The sequence below is a fragment of the Galleria mellonella genome, unplaced genomic scaffold (assembly GCF_026898425.1).
Source record: "Galleria mellonella isolate WM207_F2 unplaced genomic scaffold, CSIRO_AGI_GalMel_v1 utg55, whole genome shotgun sequence".
NCBI lineage: Eukaryota > Metazoa > Arthropoda > Insecta > Lepidoptera > Pyralidae > Galleria > Galleria mellonella.
This window is the reverse complement of record NW_026442115.1, coordinates 4,256,226-4,280,228: the sequence shown is the minus strand read 5'-3', so window position 1 is coordinate 4,280,228 and position 24,003 is coordinate 4,256,226. Positions and strand designations below refer to the sequence as shown.

General features: G+C 31.4%; 1 protein-coding gene across 1 annotated transcript in view; it reads left to right on the top strand.

Annotated features, from left to right (window-relative positions):
- Positions 1–8,236: 8,236 nt before the first annotated feature.
- The window catches only part of LOC113521493 (transcription factor SOX-8-like), a 31,880-nt gene continuing 16,113 nt past the window's right edge, over positions 8,237–24,003 (top strand). The window contains exon 1 of the mRNA XM_026907027.3: positions 8,237–8,712. Within this exon, the coding sequence (XP_026762828.1) occupies positions 8,561–8,712 (152 nt within the window). The 5' untranslated portion in view covers positions 8,237–8,560. The remainder of the gene's footprint in view (positions 8,713–24,003) is intronic.

Here is a 24,003-nt window from a genome sequence, read left to right as displayed (position 1 = left end):
GATACCAAGCTATATTTTTAAACTCATTTCCAAATTTTGTCAACTAGCGTATTCCCAAAAAAATCATAACTCATACTTAAATCTTCTAACAGTTTAGTCTTCTTTATATAAAGTACATTTATCCTTCGTCAGAATTTTCAATCTTTTAAAACGAATAAGAACTTTGCAGTGATCGAATGTTAACTTGTTTATTGCTGTCACAAACTTTTTAATTATACAGTACTATTATACCTACTTGCACAACAATTAGTTCATTACCTTAAAGTTGTCTTGAAAAGATTGCTCTCAGCAATAAGACCGCCTTACTGTACTTATACAATTGTATCGTTGTGTTTGTAAATTGCCTTGCTTCTTTCCTATATTGTATAATGCAAATAAAGTATACTCATTCAATAATTTGTGCTTATTTGTAACTCTTGTTTTATAATTATATGAAAAAAATAATGCAAAAAGTCAAACTTCCCGTCTTGCCCTCTAGGTAGGGTAAGATGAAGTACCTCAAGGAGCAAGATGGGGTAATAGGATGAATGGGATGATGGGTACATCGCAGCTGTGCTGATGAGCTGTCAACTTCTGGTTACTGACAAACTTCACACGTAGTTAAGTTACTTGTTTAAGTTTTTAATATAATAGATATTGATTGTACAAAGTCATAAAAAGGGCTCTATATGATTTGATATTTACATCTATTTTATATACCTACTCCTCCACATTCATTAAAGCTATTTTCATAGGTAAAATTATAATTAAGTATATTAAGTGAATTTTTGGGTTTCATAAAACTCTATGCACAATAGGTGCCGCATTCGCTCATAATGCAACAAAAATAAATGCGAATGTGACGTTCTAAGCAACATTTGGAGCGTTTTCTAAAGGATAAGAAGGATATTTTGCATCGATTCATCACCATGGATGAGCTCGTATGGAGTGAACCAGGCACTTCGGCTCCAAAGTCCATGTCCAGAAATCAGCGAAGGTGTTAGCGGCAGTTTTTTGGGATGAAAAAGAATTTTTTTTTGTGGATTATCTGCAAACTGTCAAAATAATTTATTCTGAATATTATTGTAACATTTAGAACCAATTGGATGAAAAAATTCGTAAAGAAAATCAGTTTGCAGAAGTAAAAAATATTTTTTCATCAAGACAATGCATCCACTCACACAGCTCAAAAAACTATAAACTATCACTAAAATAACCAAACTAAAGTGCGTATTGTTGCAGCATCTGCCCTATTCGCCTGATTTATCTCTTGAGTTCTGGCTGTTACCTTACCTCAAAAAATTCCTTCGTGGGAAATATTTTTCATCAAACGAAGAGGTTATAGCCGTCATAGAAGAATATTTTGTAGGCCTTGCAGAAAGTCACTTCCGTACTGGGATAAACAAGTTGGAAGATTGTTAGACCAAGTGTATTGATCTTATGGAAGATTATACTGAACAATAAAAATAATTTCACTAAACAAAACGTATTTTCATTTCCGCATTAAATATTTTTTAACAAACTGGTATATTATCATTTTTAACAATTTGTGCTATTAGAGACTCCGTATTAAAACTATCTTTAGATGCGTTGGTAGTTCTGCTCGTCTCAAACTTATTGAAGTCAGGGAAATTTTGTTCATAATTTCTAAAAGTAGTATTATTAATTTAAACATTGCTTACTACTGTTGCTTAATTTATCTTATTTATCATCATCAACACAGCCATTATCTGTCCGCTGCTGAATATAGGCAGGCCTCCTCCATAATCTGCCATAAGGAACGGTCCCGATCCACCTGCAGAGATTTTGATATTTGTTTTTTTTTTTTTTTCTTTTATGTCTGGAGTTTTGTTATATAATAAAATTTACCTATAATAGGGACTCACTCTTTTAATTTCCATTTTTGGTTCCGGAAGAGCTAACTGGTTTGTCGTCTATTATTCTTATTAAATTCAAAATATGTAAGGTTTTTGAGTACCAATATGGCCATTTCTAAGATATAAATCGACGATTAAGTTAGTATTTTTACCCTTTTAAAATGAGGTTTACAACTGTCGGTCCGTTTGATATTAATTATTATTCACATACACTTTTTCTGCATTATACCGTAACTTTAGATTATAACCGTAATGTAATCATGCATGTGCATATGCGTAATACGCTGCCAGGGTACACACATTTGTATTCACAGCAGATTCCTCACGGAGAGTGTCCTTGCGGATTATAGTAAAAAAATCTTATCAATAGTCGTATTTACTATATAACTTTATACAAGAACTAAAACATAATTGTTAAATAAATTAAGTAAAATTTTTTAAGGAGCTTCGTATTTTCCGATTACTCTTCATAAAACCCGCCAAGAAAGTCAATGACATAGCACATGTAGTGTTGCTATTTAAAAAAAAACGTTTAATAATAGTTATTAAATGTTTTATTACATTTTTTATAACAATTATTATGTCTTGACAATAACAAAATGGTATTCCTGATTTTTAAAATAGTTATTCTAATATTTATTATGTTTAAATGAATATTTAAAAAAGCATATAAAGTTCAATCTATCTACTTGTTACAGATCAGAAAGACTATTATCGAAGATACTAGTCTTTCTGATCTTAAACTTTTTATATTTACATTTTTTTTTTATGCAACTTAGAATGGCAAACAAGCTGACAGCTAGACATAACAGAGTATACTATTTCGTCCATACAACCCTCATGTGTTGTCATTCCTAAGGGTACAGGTCATTGGAATCTATTATTAGTTTTCATCATTTTCAAACCATTTTTCTTTAGGGGAAAGATTTAATTTCACTAACTAAACAAATAATGCTAATGATTTTCACTTCATTCTGTATTAGAGTGTTTATAATAACACACGGCAACATCACAATTATCTGCAGATTCAATCAAAATTAATTGAACATTTCTAAATATTTCTGATTGAATTATATACGCTCTTAATTGTATTCATAACTTTAGCTTACTGAAGTGTGGCAATATTACATTAATCTGTCAATTTTCGAAAACAATTGAAATCTAGCCACAGTTTATCTTTGACATGGTTAATAATAATTATAATACCTACTAAGGCTGTTATGTATACCATGCTACAAGTATATACTTGTAGCATGGTATATGAATAACCTAATAAATGAATGAAGAACCATATTAAAAATGTATTTGTAAAAACGACGTGTTATGAACCGAAAAAGTCTATTTACATAAACTTGGGCTGCACTGACCAATGGTTAATAATTTGTATGTTACATGCCTTCTGCATACCTTGACAACTTAATTAGCGGTTACATTGCGAGAATTGGGCACAAAATTAGACCGCGCTAATAGACGAAGTGGAAGGTTTAATGAAAATCATCTAATTGTCCGTATGTTTGGTCATTGGATATGAACCTTTCTGTACTCACCCATCTGGTAGTAACTTTATAAGTGGTTTGGTAAATGTATTCAATGCGTACGTCTACGTAGGTTTGTACAAATTTGTATGTTATAAAAAAATATATATTTAAGTATAATATATTAAACACACTCTCACTTTAGTCGTACGCTCTACGCGACAGAGTGGTCGTGGTTTTTACGATGATAATGGATCGTCGATGAATCCTCGCAATATATCTCCATCTACTTCTGCTCACAGCCGAGCAAGAGCATTCCTCAATAGACTGCTGTGTGACCGTTTTGATGAGGTCAGTCCAACTTGAACACTACTGATATATTATTAAGGAGTTAATCACAAAAATGGACTATGTATTAATATAATTAAGTAACGTGTACCACGGTGTGGTCCCGGTAAAGAATAAACCACCTCTTCTTTTCCTGTGAGTGTCGTAAGAGGCGACTAAGGGAGAGCAAGGGATGGGGAGCAGCGTTCCTCTTAAAACAACTCTAAAGCCTTACTGCGATAGCCATTCTGCCTACCAAGCATAGCAACTACTGGCAACCCCCCCCCCCCCCCCCCAGGGGGAGGCTAATGGGCCGCTTTAATATAAAAATGGTTGAATTTAAAAATAATCTGCAAACGCTAAAGGCAAGTACCTACCTATATGTATAGCATGATATAACCTAACGCTCTAATAAAGTCAAGGTTGGAACCGCACAAAGGCCCTTAATCCATTACGTCATAGACAATATAAACCTTCATACGCTGTTATAAGTACCTACACTCAAAAGTATTTTCTGCATTCTGTAGCATTGTACTCTAGATTCGTAATATTTTAAAAATATCTATATATTTAGGTTCACCATTAAATAGGCACTTTTTTTTATTATTTATTTGTTAATTTCATATTAAATTCAATTTCTGTCTGTCTATTTAATATTTTACTAAGTATTAGAATTATGTGAAATAGTGTAACAATAAGGTTACAAAGCGGCCAAAAAGCACGAGCTCTCGGCTTGAGGTGGACCTTTGTTCGTGAGTGAGCACAGAAAGAATATAACATTCATAGCATACCTGAGTTTGTAGAAAAAAAAAATTATTTAATCAATTTAAGAATTAGAATATTAACTTAAGAACATACACGATACATATAAATAAATTATCAAGATGTCAACGAGGTATTTTAAGGTTAAATCAGAATAAATTGCAATAGTGTTAGTAAATAAATATTCATATTTACTTAATGATATATATATATATATATATATATATATATATATATATATATATATATATATATATATATATAAAGGAAACTACAACATTGTTACTGCCTCTGGAAGCCTACCATCAGCTTATAAGAAACCATCTTTATACAGGGCAGTTCAAAAGTAGACCTTAAACACTATTGTTTAAATTCATACCACGACGCCTTTAAAGATTAACTGTTTAAAAATTGTTTTCCATCGGGTGAATAGCTGAAATTGTCTCTGGTCGTCTGACTTAATATTACTTTACCGCGAACATTCAAACACTTAAATAATTATTACCAAATTTTCATGAATATTGAATAATATTGAAATTTCATGATAATTATCAATTTTTATATAATAAATATTATGAATTTTTGTTAACTCGATAGAAAAACCCAGTGTTTTTATAATTTAAATCATATTACAAGTTAATAAAGAATATTAAGAATTTTAATGTCGTCACTCGAAAAGTTTTAAATTTCAAGTGTTTTAAAATAAAATAAAAAAGTTGAATAAATCCAAGCTTGCTAAAGTATTTTTAAATGTGAACCGTGGATTGGGGAATAGCACTTTACTTTCAGTATTTGGCTATCCTTTGTGCATAAAGGTCTTCGAAACTATAATGTCGTGAGTAACTATTTATTGTTAGTTTAATAAAATTTCTTTGTATATTAGCAGCCACGTATGTTATATTATAGATCTATCTATATTTTTGTGTTTATTATTATATGAATTGCAGTGAAACACAACAAAGCAGACGGCGCGTCACATATACCGAACTGCAAAATTTATGAGAATTTCTTAAAGATCATAGGGAAATTGCAGTTGGGTACAACAAGTCTGCTCAAGCCCGAGAGCATTTGAAACAGATGTGGTTAAGAGTTGCATCTGTATTGAATTCTGTAGGTGAAGGCGCTGTTAAGTCTAGCCCCGAATGGTCTAAGGTACGTCCCAATAAGGTATATTTCCTTAAACATCTTTTTTATATTTTTTTTTCTTCTAGTATTGGGTGGACCTCAAAGCTAAAATAAAAGGAAAAAACCGCCTGAGGAGAGATGCCTCGAGTCAGACAGGAGGAGGTTCATCAATTTATGAAGAATTGTCAGAAATGGAAATAAAGTTCCTGTCCATTTTAGGAGCTGACTATGGTTCTGGATTACCTGGTGTACAAGTGCAACCAATTCTGACAGAAGTAAGTACTCTATATATTTATTTCAGGTACCTATATCCTTATTTTATTGTTTGATATAAAGTTAAGTACTGAAAAAAAATATCTCAAATGTTGGGTACATTTGAGATATTTTTTGAGATATTTTTGTAAACATGTAGACATTTAATATATCATTTTATAGTTATGTCACTTTATTGAGACAATATTCATTTGTTTCGTAGGAACCGCAACCTGCTGCTTACAATCCTTCCCAACACACACAACACAGGATGAAGCGGTGACAAGTCGTGCTATAATAAAAAAAAATTGTGCTTTTTAGATAAAAGGAGGCCTCCGATGGTTTTGTTACGCCAGTTTAATTATGTCTCCATTTGCAGGGTAGGAAGTTGGCCAATATGTTGCATACCTATTACTACCGTAAATCAGTGAATAGAGCATGTAATATTGTAATATCGCTACCGTAATTTTGCACTTTTCAGTGCCGCAAAAATGAAAAGATTACAAAAAAGAAGATTTGCAAAAATGATCTCAGTCTAGAATTGTCACATGTAGAACTATATTTGAACGTTGAAAAATTTTCGTAGTAATTTGCAGAAAGATCTATTCAGTCTTACATTCTACTAATGAGCGTCGAGGAAAGCATAATTTTAAGCTTCTATTTAGGTGCTTTAAATCTTACGTTCATTTAAATGAACTAAATACCAAAGTCACATATAAGTGCCTATTTGCAATTAAAAAATAATATCTAATATTTGTATGGTGTTGTATGAAATTAATATGACTTAATTTATTTAATGAGGTTTATTCATAAAGCATAAGTGTGGTGCTGTGTACGTTGTAAATTTCATAATATAGTAAATTTTGCGATTTTATAGGTTCTGATACCCTGGTGGTGTCCTGGTGTCGCAGTTATGAAAGTATACTGTCGTTTTATCATACTCTTGTAGAGTTGTAGTCAGGGGTAGGTATAATTATAAATGCAATCCTAAATACTATATATTCCTCACGAGTAATTCACTGTTTATATTGTAACTTCTTGAGGTAACTTCAGTATAACGGTTATATAGTAGATATTATTTAAAGACATTGGAACAAAATACAAGTATTTTGAATACTACTATATAACCGATTCGTATGCATTAATTTTATTTTTTATTTTTTTACATATGCATTACATATTGATTCACATCGTCTTTGGCCTTCATGCTAGGAAAATCCTGTGTTATGAAGGTCAGCCTACCGTACTTTACACAATTAAATTTCTTATATAAATTTAAGGAATTACAGAAAATATTTTTTTTTTTTTTTTTTTTTTTTTTTTTTTATGCCACTTAGAATGGCAAACAAGCTGATGGCCCACCTGATGGAAAGTGGTAACCGTTGCCTATAGACATGAGCAGTACTATGGACATAACAGAGTATACTGTTTCGCCCATGATACCCCCCATAACTCCTGAGGACTCAGGTGTTACTCCTCTGTACCCAGTAAATTCACGCCATATCCCACCCTTCAAACCGAAACACAGTCATGCCAACACAACTGCTTCACGGTTGAAACACGAATGGGACAGAGGTACCCAAGCAATCGACTTTTGTACAAAGTCTCCCTCTGGTTGAAACAAATGAAGGTTAAACTACAAATGATAAATATTATTTATAAAATTAGAAAAAAAAAGTAAAAAGTTGGATATATTTGTATGTGGCATGAAGAGTAATATTTATAAGTTGTAGACAAATATATGAGTGTGGGGAGTAGATGAAGTGAATGTATGTGTAATGGCATTTACTTTTCAAATAATATGTTATACCAAATTTATGCCTTTGGAATATCTTTGTGAAACAGGTGAATAACCTTTGGTAGGTTCTTAGCAAAGTAAATACCTAGTTATGAATAAAGTCCAACATCCATTTCTAATTAAGGACAATTGAATTATGCGCAACAACTATCGGTAGCAAGTTCCGAACTGCTAACACTCTGGTAGGCACGTAGATAAAGATGCGGGCGTTGTGACGTCAGAGTGGTCGGCAGTACGCGCCAATCGCACAGCGAGGCGGTGCTATCATGCGCCCGCGCACCGCCCACTACGGCCGCTTAACGGGAAAACTCGGAAAACTTAAAGATGCAGTGCAAAGTAACATTTAAACTAAGACTGCTCTACATTGAATGAGATTATTTTTTCGTTCTAAATCAATATTACTATTAATATTTGAATTATTAATAAACCTGGGTTGATAAATTATAAATATAATTGTTATTTAGTAGCCATAAATCATTTGAATTATAATAGTCTAAAAGGATCATAACTTGTGTGAGCATTATCATACAATAATTACTGTATAAATACCTACGTAAATAATTTATTATCCTTTTACAATTTAATCACTTAATAGATTAAAAATAAACACTGAAGTAAATCGTGCTTAAAGCGACGCTTACTTCGTAATATTTGTACAATAATATTAAAAATGTCAATCCAAAATATCTTGCAAAATAAATAAATTTAGGTACATCATTTTTTCCTTTAAATAATTCATGACGGTATTTATAAACAAATAATCGGATAATCGTAAAGTAAACAAACACAGCACGATATCATAGCGGTTCGCGCTCCCCTTCTGTGCGTTTATAGTTATGCGCTGGAGTATAAGGGACTCTTTATAGTCAGTGCGCGCGAGTCGGTCGCACGCGCGCTCTACACGCGCTCTACTGTACAATAAACTTTGTGCGTACGAAGCTTACTGTACAACTGAGGTTTACTGTATGCTGTATACAAACGTACCGCTTCCGTCCCTGTCAACGATGAGCTGGAACCAACAGCACGATAGGCCCTGCGACAAGTTGGAGATCAACGAGGCTGTTGGGGAGTTACTGAGGAACTTCAACTATGACAATATCGTGCCACAGCCTGCCAAGTGAGTACCTGTTTATATTATTTATCATTTTCATAAATATATTAAATACTTTTGTTATGAATTAAGTAATTTATTTATTTTTAATTAAAGAAAAACCAACAGCTAAATTATTTCATAATAAAAAAAGACAGTAAAATAAAAACAAAATTTAACTAAATGCACATGATATCGACTTACTTACAATCGACTAAATTAAACTTAGGGTAATAACATTATAGCGGTAATAGCAATACAAACATTATAGGTAGGCAGTTTTGCAAAATAAAAAGTTGAAATCACACGTTCAAAGATGAATTATCAAGTAACCAGTGACTCAGCACACGTCTTGTAGATTCTACATTAGAATTTAATAATTTAAATCGAGATTTCTAGATATTTTATTAAAGTTATAGCTTACACGCCAGAGAGGTTATTGTTATTTAAATTATATAAGTATGTAGTACTTACCTATGCTAAATTTCATATCGTTTTATAGAACCGTTAAGACGCCAAGAGATAACATACAATAAACAAACTCACTTTCGTCTTTATAATTTTAGGAAGATAAGAATTTACGAGGTCAACTGTTTTTTTTTTTTGTATATATTTAGTACACCGTATATTTACGGGTTCTGACCCGTCAACACTTTGGTGTTGAGTACCAATATAAAATGTGTATAAAATACATAGTTTTTAATAAAGACAGTTATTATAAATTACATATAGAAATATCTATTTTATGTTCGTACATTCTATAAATTTCTTTAAATAAATGTTTTATGTCAAGGAGTAAAGATATTTTAATGTATAGTATATCATTTAATATATACTTAATACATCTTAACAATTTTCAAATTTTTTAAATATTCATATAAAACTGCTCTTATACCGATCTAAATGTTAATTAATTAATACTGTTTATATTTTAGATTTTAATGAAAAAAAATTCAAATACATAATATGAAATAGGCATTTACTTATAAATAGATAGGTATTATATGAAATAGACGAGAATTGAAAAATACTTCATATATTTGATTGAAATTAAATCTTATTGTACCCACATTTATGGAGAGCTTGTTCTATGACTAACTACAACTACAAGAATAATTTTTACATTAACATTCACAAATAAAAAATATTGTTTACATAAATTATTTAAAAAAAAAAACTGTGTTCCACAAAAAACCGACTTCAGTTGAGGCAAAATCAGTTACTTTGATTGAAAAATTAAACTATGGGACCGATTTTGATAACATTTCTATGGGTTAGATCTATATCTTTTTTTAATCAAAAAATAATTTTCCAAATTGGTTTACAACTAATGGATTTATGAGGTAACAAACATAAATATAAAAAAAAAATACAAATTGAGAACCTTCTTCATTTTAAAGTTGGTTAATTAACAGACAATGCATACGTTGCCTGACTTCATTATAAACACTCTTAAAATGCTAGCATAACCAACTCACGATTGGAGTTAGACAAAGGGATCCCCGCTTGAAACCTGATACACTAGCAATGAGGTTTCAATTTCATAAGCATACGTTCTCCGCAACGGAAACCGCGGTTCTCTCAAGTACTTCCTCGTACCGCGAGTCAGAAATAAATATAATGTAATAACATTGTTAGTACATATATCGCAATATACAATATAATCTAGAAAATGTTTATATAAAGGCCACTGATATTATGTACAAATAACTAATATGTAATTGGATGCTAGAAAGCTTCTCTAAAAATACTTAGTACGCTTTCAAACTTACTAATAGACTCATTTTGACTTATGAAAAATATTAAGATATGAAATTCACTTTTCTATTCAAAAATGGTTATGTGTGTGTGTGTGTGTGTGTGAAACTTAAATATAATAATATTGAAAAAATACTTAACCAGTTTTGAAAATTATTGATGTAGAAAGCTACATTATCAGCGAATAACATAGACTGTATTTTATTTTTAAATCATCATCGTCATCATACCAACCGTTAACTGTTAATTGCTGAACACAGGTCTCTCTATAGGGGAGGGGGGGCAGTTTAATAATATTATAATAATAATGTTATTAATTGATTATTAAAGTATGTTTGTTCGACCAATTATCATAAAATTTGATACACCTACTCGTACACTTACTTCTTGGAGTGTAAAAAGGCGTAAGCTACGTTTTATCAAAGTCACGCAAACAAAGTCGCGGAAAAAGATTAGTTATAAATAAATTAAATTTATTTAAAATTATTAGATGTAGATTTAAATTTTCTACAATTCTGCTAGGTTAGGAACTAAAAAAAATGGGTTCACGCGGACAATGGGTTCCCTCTTAGTTCGTACTATAATTATAATAGGGCGGTACTTAAGAACTATATGAAATAGAGGCATATTATTTACGCTAATCATAATTACGTAGACTTGAGGGTCGCGGTGCTTAAAAGTGATACGCGCACTTGGCTACCTACTTACTTATTTATAAAACTCTGTAACATACCACTTGAACTCAACATTGATAAGTAAATAAAAAGGCAACAATTGTTTTGCATATTGTTAAAGGTTATCAAATGACCGACGCTCTCATTGGTCCGAGAAAAGAAGTAAATATTTTAATAAGTACTTAACATAAACCATTATACTGCAACTGAGTCTGGGCAAATTAGCAAGCAAAATAAATTTATATTTTTCCTCTTAACATACACACAAACAATATTATTAACATTTGGAGCAACCGCAGATTACAATACCGCCATTGAAGTATTTAACATTATTTGCCAAGACGCATATTATGTACTATCAGACATATCTTGGTACATCATTTAAAGCTCCGTTCGTATCCGGAAAATGGGCACTAGATAGTTCTAGGATGGACAACCACCTATTTAACATTTGCAGTTAATAAATATAATATGTTGCAAAATATTAAAATGCGAAAATTTTAAATAATATTAATTTATATTACACCCATTACAACTACCCATCACTCAAGTATTATTACTTCAAGGGATTGAAGTTATATGTCTTTCACCCCTGACTTCTTTAGCTGTGCCTTATCTGCAATTAAAACTAATAAAATTAAACTCCGCTGAAAGAACTGCCGCATTGCTCGTCTATTAACATTAAATATGAAGTTCAATCTCTGATATCAAATTATTTCATAAATAGACATACTACTGTACAATTATTGAAGGATAAATTGCCTTAGCAACAGCTACTTATATCCAAGAAAATAGGTTAGATAATTCTTGTAAACCCACCAAGTGGCTGCTTCCGATGTCAACTCGATAAAAAGCAGATGGCTAGATATCTAGACAAACAGGAAACATATATATATCACTTTAGATAATTATTAAATCCTGAATATAATAAAAAAAAAACAAATATTATATATCGTAATAAAAATTTTCATAAATTAAATTTAACCAAAAATTACACACCTTCCGTATTAAAAATATGTTACGTTCCTCAAAAAACATACCTGTCTCCAATGTTTTGACTTATAAAAATGAGAAGCAACATACAAGCCTAACCACCTTATTCATAAAAACTAAAACTTTCTACAAACCTATTTAACTAATTTTATCATTTTCTTTCAAACTGAGAATTTAGCACGAAAGAAAGGGACAAAACAGTTCAATAGCTAAAATAGGTATATGAGAGGTTTGATGTTTTTATAAATAAGAATGTAAGTTCTTGATTGGTTTAAAAAAAAAAAACAAAATGAATGGAAGAAAATGACGCGTAAATAACACACAAATAGTAAAAGCCTTTTCTTTTTCAAATTCAACAATGACGATTTAAAACCAAATAAATTAGGTTGCAATACATCAATATGTTGCATCTTCTTTTATGTCATACTACTACTATACTGTCCTATTGATAAAAATATAAGCACAGAGGCAATATTTATTATTCTCCACCACCATCGTAGGTTATGTTTAATAATAAAAATAGCAACATTGTCATCGTTTTTTACCATAATAACAGTACGCTTACAAAGTCACCGACGCATCTTGTAAAGAATATTTTTATACATTAGTCCTATCATAATGTGTGTAGTTATTTTGACAGCTAAACAAAGTGGCCTCGGTAACATGAAAATTATTCCATAATTAGTTATAATAAAGTACTGCGCCTGGATAAGAGGTACTAGTTGCCGACCCCGGGTCAGCGGTGCCTGAACACTCGAACCACCGCCCTAATTGAATAGCTACGTTATCCGTTATCTGCTCCTTGTTTATTAATTTCCTATCAACTGTCGGCGCTTCACATCATCATAAAGCTGATACGCCAATAGCTATATTTCTAAATGAATTAAGATTAATTTATAATATAGTACTCCGTCACCACACGAATAATAAATACTTGAATTACGAGTAAATTGAATTTAGAAAATTGGTCCATTACGTATGGCATCGAAGATGCTATCAGCATTATTAAAAGAACATCAATACATTTTTTTATTTAAACAATTTTATTGCATCCAGAACTCATCCGACACAAAATATCTAATGTAAGAAAGATGATGATTCTGTCAGGATTCTTCCTAATTTTGCAATGACGCATGATATCTAACAAGATGACGACTGACGATATACTTTATGACTGTATGATGACTGACAAGAGAAGTGACCAACGAAGTTTATGTAGAAAATTGTAGAGCATTCGAGTATTTCTTCGTCTCATGCTCTTTTACATTACGATTTGTAGTTTCAACTTAACGTGAAATGCTGCTCTCATAACTTGACCAGACCATTTCAATAACGTTTGCTCACATTCTACAAATAACGACTCAAAACCTTGTTTACACTATTTTTCTTTTGCACGTATTATATGGAATTGTGCGAATGGATAAATTAATGATAAATTCTAAGACGATACCGATTCAGAACATATGTTATTCGCTGTCTTAAAAATTACAAAACTAATTATATAAAAATTACATTTTGCAATTAACCCATCCCATGAGCAATTGATATTGTTTCTAAAATTTATAATATAACTGCTTCTTAATATTTCATTAGAGTTAAAAATATCATATAGGTACTCTTACTAATATTGTCTCAAAACATACATTTTGAAATTCGATTTTATTTCATTTGAATATTTTTTACGAAAAATTATATACATTTTTTTATATGGCAATCACAATTGATTTCAGAGCCAATTCGTTTAATACAGGTAAATGGATATTTTATATAATGGCAACACACTATTATTACTGGTAGTTTAAATTCAAATTCCTATATGGGTAGGTCGACTGCTCCACTCCACCATTCGCCGTGTGACAATTTTTATCGTCTTCCTGCTCTACCAATTTATTTCCGTGTAGAGGTATGATAATACGCCTGAGCAAACATTATATTACGACGCTTATCTCCCCAAGGGAGTCCCCGGGCACGGAACTCCATCCCGTCATTTTGCCTAACTTAAATATTTATATTGTCATTTAATTTGTAATAGTTTATACTTGTGTTTACTTGTCTAAGAAACAAAAACATATAAATAAGTTAAGGTCTTTTAGTACATACTAGTTCTTTAAGATCGTATCAAAATCTACTTGCCCAGAAATCTATTTACCCACGTACTATGTATAAATACCAAATAAGGTACCAAAATATACAGAAAAAAAACATACGTCATTCTAACTTTTTTATTGAAAGTCCTAGATTTTTTTTTTTATTAAAATCCGTCAGTAGAAAATTTTTGAAAATATAGATTTTGCTTTTTGTAAGCATTCATAAAAATGCGAAATGCCTTAACCGCATCTAATTACGATATATTGATAAAATAAACACTAGTAACTAGTGGAAAAGTTACGAAATAACGTATGTAAGTAATGATTTACCGAGCAATTAGCATATTAGCGGAGTTAAGCTACGAACGTGCGATGTCTACATTTCCTACAATGAGGCCGACGAAGAACAAAAGCAACTTACCTTAGCTTTTGGAACGTTGCTAGTGTGACTCCAATAATAATGTATTGTTTATAAATAAGTATAAAAACTCATTGCACTAAAAACTGAACTGAGATAAACAAGCGCATTTCGTAACAATGTATTCCTACAATCAGTAACTCAAAAAGTGACCAAGTACAAGAAATGCTGATTTTTCTATTAAGGTAACTATAACAAAAATTCAATCTCTACATAAGTCTGTATTTGTATTGATGTTTGTAATAAGTAGATACCTACCTAATTCATCGTTATGAAATAGTTTATGAAAAAAAAAATGTATATCCATTATAACTATAACTATTTTTCCAGTATAACTATTTTTTCCAGAGATATTTCACGTATACACATACAGACACAAATGTGGCTCAAAAATTATTCCATTTATACAATTTGTGCTGTAATTTGCGTAACATTAAATTCAACAAACTGTAACTCAAAAGAATTTAATATATGAATTGTTGTTGGCATTTGATAGAAATTTGAATTCATGTAAAAAAATCTTAGATTATATTAACTTACCTGTCTATTAACAAATACACCTGAATTTTTCCATTAATAACAAAGGAAATATATTAAAAAAGCTAGCGATCCGGCCCGACTGCGCGAGTAGGTAGTATTCACGAACATAATATATAGCCTATGTTCTTCGCTGATAGTGTAGTTTTCTATAAGTGAAAGTATCATTAAAATCGGTTGAGCACTTTTGAGTGTGTCCAATACAAACAAAGAATCTCTAAATCAAAGGATCACTTTACAATAATACCAAAGATAATAATAATATTTTAATTAGTAACTAATGAGTGAATATAATGACAATTCAAAACAAAAGCGTTTCACTTCCTTCTAGCATCAACATTCTAATGATTAGTAATAAGTACCCAGTTAGATATGAATCTATAGCAGCATCCATTTTTTATTGACTAAGCTTACCCGGGAAAAAATGCGCTGTGTCACCCTACCTAAAAATCGTACTAAACATTGTGGTCTTATGAATAATATGAACGATATCTACTAGTCGATTTAGTTAAATCATTGAAAATTAAAAATCTACATTGGCCTTAGATACTTACAAATATCTACACCAAAATTATTATTATTACTACTATGAACTATGTTTTGCAATGAACAATTAACAGTTGAAATTATGAATGAAACGTTATCCATATAATATATATCTCCGATAATATTTCTCATTAAAAATTTGCTTAAAAAATTTCATCTCCTGTTTAACTCTTTTATAGATTGAATTAGATATATAAAAAATTCCTGCACATACAGTCAGTCAGTGTAGTTTTATTAAATGAATAACGCAATTTTTGATCTCAATTGTAACGTATCAAAGTAGTACAGACAATATCTCACTTTAAGATCCCATTCGTAGCCTACACACTACAAACTTACTATTTGCTTATACACTTATTAACATCCGTTATCCATTCTACCCTTAAGATAATAAAAACTTAGATTCTGTTCATTAATTATGACGTACGTTCGAAAGATTAAGATTTCCTCGCCTCAGCTCTCGCGGCGGCTCCACAAACAGAGGCGGTTTGCGCAGTGATTCTAGCTTGCTCTGTAAGTGGGGGTACAAACATGCTGTTCACAGGTGCCGCCACGCCGCGCCGCCGGTGCACGCAGGAACACACACCCTTGTTTGCACAGGCCACTTCGCGCCCTCCTATTCGAGTGCCTTTGACATTTGAACTGTTCATAGTTTTGAAATCTTTACGGTAGTTTTGTATTAACAATTAACTATTTTTTTTGTCTAGTCAGTTATTAGTTTTACTATCAACTTTGTCCTTGTGGCCGCAATATATTGATTAACATGGAAAAAATATAGCTTATATCCTTCTCCATCTCAAATGCATCTTAAATGATTGAAGCATTAATACGCCTAACTGTTATAATATTAGTAATATATATATATATATATATATATATATATATATATATATATATATAAAAAATGCTTAGATTCGTCATTTGTTAAATTATGCTGCTGAGGAAGCAAGGAATATTATGCATTCAAGTAAATATTATTTATATAGTAACGGTCGTTTTATCTAATCATTTATAAACATATGGTACGAAATTCTCTGAATTTGGCTCCATAAACATTGCACCTAAACATTTTCAAATACTCTCACTTTGAATAACATAACACTTTATTAAATTTCTATAACATTTCATGTATTAGTAGAGTCCATCTAAGGCGTGGAACCAAATATTGACGGAGCGTAATCTAGCGGCTGTATATCGAGGACGAATTACATTATCCAATCTGCCATAACCTAACCGACAGTATAACTATGTTAAATTACGTATTCTTGTTGTTTTTTTATTTCTTTCACCACTTTTATTTTAATATAATATTATTAGAGAAAATATACTATCGAATATATAGTATCTTATATTTACCCAACTACGAATAGAGGATAATATTTTTCAAGTAAAATTCGCAAGTTCTTTAGGAACTTTGAACTACCATATTTATTTTATTTCAGATTGCTACATAACAATTTTAATGTAACGCTTACACAATTTAGACAAATCTAACTAAATCTCATTCAATAAAATTCATCGAGCGGTTTAGATTTAGACTACACGTTGTGCAAAAAATCTAGACATATGCCAGTATGTCTGTATCATTTCATCCCATATATACCTACATACATAATAATATATCCAAAAATCATTACTGCAAATATTCAGTACGATAACAAATGTATTTTCTTCACTTATTATTACTAATATAAGACGAATTCTGGTATTTTTAAAATAAACTTAGTATTTGATAGATTACTGGCCAAAAGGGCATGATATGTATTTCCTGATGGTCATACTTTGAGTAAGTACACGGCAAATTATAAGCTATATTAAGTTTAACTCACAAATATTCTACAGTGTTACTCCAAATCCTTGGCAGCAGAGAAGGGATTGTTAGAAATGCGAACTACCAGATCCATTGCTAGGAATATACCCTGTCAAATCGACCTCCACACGGTCCCCACTGAAAACCATCGTGCTGAATTCCTGGTGTATTCATCATGATGGGCTATCTGACCTGCCGGTACATCTCACCTGGTGCCCCACTAGCGTATACCGTTAGCGCAGGCGGTGTAACTATTTCATTGTCATCTATTAAAAAAAATGCTTGTCAGCATTATTATATAACACACTGGTAGATGCCTGCCTTTAAACTCTGCACCAACTAGTTAACTTCTAATTTAGTAGTAGTAGTTACTATAATTTTTACTTTCTCTATATATTTATTATTATTTTTTGAGAAAAGTAAATATAAATAATCATAGATTGGATAATCTAAACGGCACTTGAGTGGAGTGGCGGTACGTGGCTAGCGGCTCGTGTGTGGTTAGCGGTGCGACGGTAATGCGCGCGGTTAGCACCGCTCTTCATTACCGCGTGTCTATTTATTCGGAACATCTCGAGCTTTGACTTGCTAAACGTTTTTCGCGATGGTTTCTATGCATTCTATAACATGTACTTCAACAGACTTACCAAAGGCATGCTTTAAACAAATACTTCATTACTTATATATATAAAAATATACATTTGTATGATAAAACACATATCCTTATTGAATAGATATGTATCGATATCCTGTCTAAACCATTGATGATATATTTTACTGAACCAGATTATTTGCTTACACTGGTTATTTGCTTAAAATTATTTTGTTTAATTCCGCTATTATTAGTATGAATGTGACTACCAACATTCAAAGATTGACTACTATGATTATTACCAGAAATTCTACCACCTTCCATATTAGATCAATCTTCGACTGCCATTTCATCTACATACGTTTTGTGACACGTGTTTCATCTCTTAATGAGGCTTCATCAGGCAAATTATATTAGCTGACAGCTCAGAGCCTAGTTTTAACCGTCCTTTACTTTTTTGCAATTAATATGCCGAACGATATTAAACAAAATAAATTTATTCAAATAACAGTTGGTTATATACTAAAATGTTTAATACGGATTAAGAAAATTATACTACTGAAATAAAAAAAAGGTAGCAAACAATCATTAGAAATGGATAATATCCAATATCTATATATTGGGTTTTGGACATTGATCCACCCATTGTGATATCGCCCATGCCCGTCTGATATCTATATTCATTACGAGCGGGTTCTTATTTTTGATACTATATATCGAATAACCGTTATCTGTTATTGGGCTATTATATGTACCTATGGATATTGTTTACCAGAGGGAGACTTTGTACAAAAGTCGTTTGCTTGGGTACCTCTGTCCCATTCGTATTTCAACCATGAAGCAGTTGTGTTTGCATGGCTGTGTTTTGATTTGAAGGGTGGGATATGGCGTGAATTTACAGGATACAGAGGAATAACACCTGAGTCCTCAGGAATGGCAACACATGGGGGTATCATGGGTGAAACAGTATACTCTGTTATGTCCATGGTACTGCTCATGTCTATAGGCGACGGTTACTACTTTCCATCAGGTGAGCCGTCAGCTTGTTTGCCATTCTAAGTTGTATAAAAAAAATTACAATATAGATATTGCTAGATATTACCCACTGTTAACATACGGCCCACCTGATGTTACCGTAGCTTATAAACGCCTGCAATACCAGGGGCGTTACGCGCACGTTGCTGACACTAAAGAAACCTCTTTACCCTACTTTAAAATAAATACATACTAGATAATATAGGTAATATAACAAGACACCATTTAGTCTTAAACTAAAAGTTTGTACTAGAAGTTAGTACCCCAATTAACCCTACAGTGCATTCTGTACCATATCTGGTCAAATAAAATAATTAAGTCTACTGTTCGTTTAAAGACACCTAACCAACGGAATTCTTTATACATTTAGCAACGGTTTAGTAATGGCAATTGTCACCAGTACGTGTTAGCTATCGATTGATATTGTATTTCGTACACAATTTCAAAGATCGACGCAAACTCGTAGTTTACGTAAATAGAAAATTCTTAAAAAAATTGCTTTTTGAATATTTGGATACATTTACATTGGATATAATATTAAATGAAGAATAATTTTTTGAAATATTACTGTTTTATGTTCTAACATATCAACTTATTTAAGAGTACCAGATATGGCACATCATGCATTAGTTCACTTCTAACATTTTGTTTCGGTTGGATTTTATTACAGATTATGGTGAAGAAGGTATTATCTAACGAGTAATTGAGCAGTAGTTGGGTATATCGTCAATGAAGACGCAAGGCTTTTTGGACGCGGAAAATGATGATAACATGGCGAGAATCAGAGAAAACTTGCAATAAATGAATAAAGATAGTGACTCTTAAAATTATATTGACCCTACCAGGTATGCATCATTTTCTTTTACTAATTGTGGTACTACCTTCGCTGAAAATAAGAATAAAAAATCAACAAATTCTCAAGCCAGCATTTCAGGGCCAAGTACGTCATGACACCAAAGTAGAAGTTTTTTCACTATGCCAGTTTTGGAGTTCTTTCTTGGAAAGTATAAAATAAAAATGCATACTAAAAGATGGTATCTGTGTTTATTTTAACATTTTCTAGACATTGTCACCATAAATTGCTGGCTACTGCACAAAAGGGTAGGAGAATAGAAGAATGAGCTAACTCAGATTAAATAAAAAGATTTTAAACTGGAAATCGCTAAAAGACTTTGTATGAGTGGTCCATCATTACAAAGAAAAAGAGTAAGATCGTCTTTTACCACAGATGACATGATCGAGAAAAAGAAAGAAAGAGTAATCATTCCCCCTCGAGATGTAAGATTTGATAAATTTGATCATCTTCCTATATGGAATGAGAAGAGACAATGCTATAAGTATCCACAATGTAAAGGAAATACATATATATTTTGCGAAAAGTGTTGTGTTGAGTTGTGTTTGAATAAAGACAATAATTATTTTAATAAATTTCATTCATAAATAAAGCTATTCTTAATGTAAAACTAAATATATGATTATGTTCATTGTTCCTAATTAAAAGCCAAATATTAGTGTTAATGCATACTGTACCACATATGGAACAGAATTGAAAAAATAAATAACCACAAAATCAATGAATTTTAATTGTTATTATTATCATTTATTATGTCTAGACACTATATAGAACCACATATATTTTTTTTTCACGATTTAAAAAAATCATGCATTGTAGGGTTAAGAACTTGTACTGTTGCATAATGGGGTGTTTATTTCACCCTTATGCGGTTGAATTAAATTGAATAAAATTAGATACATAGTTGGACCGATAAGACAGATTTTGACCCTAATATGGCCGCAATAAATATATACTCAACCAGGTCGACCTCCTCCCGGTTCCCCCTGGAAACTATCATGGTTAATTCCTGACGAATTCACCATGATGGGCTAACTGGCCTGTTTTCATTCTCATCTATCACCCTTCACTGGTGCTCCGCCAGCGTATCCCGTTAGCGCAGGCGGGGTTATCATACCATTTTCATCCATCAATAACAAATAAATATGGCCGCAGCATGCGACTTATTAATTAATAATAGTGGCCACGTGTGTCATCATAGATACCAATCAACATTACATCATCATTACAGTGAACATTATTAACTAATATTTATCGTCATCGTATCAACCGTTAACTGTCCACTGCTGAACATGGGTCTCCCACATAAGGGGAAAGGGAAGTTCGCAGGGAACACTTGGCAGGCACATTGGCAATCGCAGTTAGGCTTTGATGAAGTTTAAATTTCCTTAGTCTCCTCTTACACCATCCACGGGAAAAAATTGGTGGTCGAATCACAGGGCAACAGCCAAAATGCTCCCTTCTATTGATGAAATCACTCAAATGTATAATATACATAGAAATATATAGGTAATAGGTATATTTCTATATTTATATATACAGCACGTGACAAACAGTACTGTTTAGAACTCTAATAAAGATGTATTTGCGCAGCAGTATTATAATCGCCAATTTTATCATGAAAATTAAACTTTGCAATAAAATTATTTGACACAAGAATAATAAGAAAGTAGCTATAGTGACGTCATTTACGTAGTTATCAGACGAATGGACTTTATCGGTGGCAATGTGGACACAGATGTGTTCCCAGGCGAGCCAACACGCCACCCTTTAGCGCTAATTGAACCGTTTGATGTAAGTCAAGGATCTTACAACATATAACAGATACCAGAATAATATGATGGCCGTACTCGTCCTGAAACAAATAAAATAATCGTGAGACACTACAAATAGAGGCCGATTTAAATTTCCTTCCCTTTTTTTCACACTTTTCCTTTAAAATTAATCTTGCTTATTTAACATATTAATATATAATATATATTTATTTATTTTACATATTTTGCATATATTAGTATTATTATATGTTTATATTATATGAATATATCAAACATTTCTTTATTTTTCCTCTATACAATAATGCACCACCTTACTTATTTCTCGGTTTGCCCAATGATTGACTGGTAAAGAATATCGTCCAGTGTTAAGCCCGCCAAATATACATAACATTTTACTATTGGATGCAGTTTTCACAGTTGTATTCTTGAAGGTCTAATACAAATCTAGTGAATATTTTATTTTGATACACCACCTAAATATGATCTATGTAATTGATTTTCCTACTTCTGAAGTCCACGCGTATTAAGAAGCGGTCAAAAAGTTAGTGTAACTTAATTCTGTATTGTGTTCATGTATTCAATGAAGTAAAACAAAAAATATTAAACTTAGCTTTGTTACTCCTTATCTTTAATATTTGTTTAAAATTTACCTAACTATTTTGTGCACTTTTTACTGATAAAAAAACTAATATCTAAAATATAATTAATTTATTACAGTAAGAACACAAGAACAGTGTACAACGTTCACTTGTAGCAAACATTTATTCCGTTTTATTTACAATAGAGGAAATATATGTAACACTAAACTATTACATACTTTTCATCATCATCTTCCTACCCTTATCCCAATTATTGTTTGGGGTCGGCGTAATATGGTTTTATCCATATTACAAAAGGATTTAGCTTATAGTTTTACGACCGGCCGCCTGCCTGACATATTACATACTTTTCATACAATATATAAATAAAAAATTACCGAAAATACCGAAATTTTCAGTTTTCGGGATTTCCACACGTACTAATATAGACATAGTAAATTTAACCTTTGGATATTAAGCGAATCGCTTACGATGAAATTGGTTAACATTTTGATAATTATTTGTTAATCTTATCTTATATACCTATACCATAGGTCTTTAACTTATGTTACCCTAATCATTAGGAGTGATACATAAACAGTACCCATAATAAGCAATACGGTATATTGATTTGATTTCATTGATATATATCATATGATATACATAGTGTTTTTTATATCTTTACCCAACATAATAAGGTTGCAACACGTACGTATCAGATAAGTGATTATTCTTCTTAACCTAATATCTATAATATAAAATTATGTCCCACAAAAAAAAATACTTCAATTGTAACCAGTTATTTCAAAACTTAAATAACGATCTGATTTTATAACATTTCTATGGAACCAATTTATAAATATATCTATTAAGATTAAAACAAGAATTTTTGAAATCGATTTATAGCTGACGGGGTTATGAGGTAACAAATATAGAAATAATACAACCGAATTAAAAACCTCCTTTTTTAAATCGGTTTAAAAATACCATCAAGCTTCGATAGATACCTATATCTATGTTTATTGGGAAAATTTGATTTAAAAAGTTGTTTCGATATTTATTTCTCAAGGATGTGTTGTGAAGAAGAAGAGATTTAAATGTGTGGTTAAATAGACTACACTCTAAATTACCATAAAGAATAATTTTATCTCTATTTAATAAACCACGGCATAAAGCTAATACTAAATAGATAGATAATTTATTTGCATTACTTACAGCACACAAATTACAACATATATAGATATACATAAAAAGCGAGATAACATAAATTATTTAAAAAATACATAAAGCTAAATACAATTTTTCGTTTGTGCGCGAGCCACAACAATACAAAATAGTCACAACTCAGTTTATTGTTTCGCCCTCAAAAGAGCAAAGCACTGATATTCCAAAGGGAATAGGGTAACAATAAAACAATATTACCAGATTATCCATACAGTAAATAGATAGATATATAGTAAACAGACAGATAGATCCTTTCAGAGATAATGATTACAATGGTAATTAATTTCTGATGAATTGAACAACAAGCCAACTGACATGACTTTATTCTCAACCATCATTCCTATGTAAACTCTACCAACGTATTCAGAATGTAATACCATTTCATTTACATCTATTACAAAAAATAGCATTAATATACCTACCTAGTACCTACCTAGG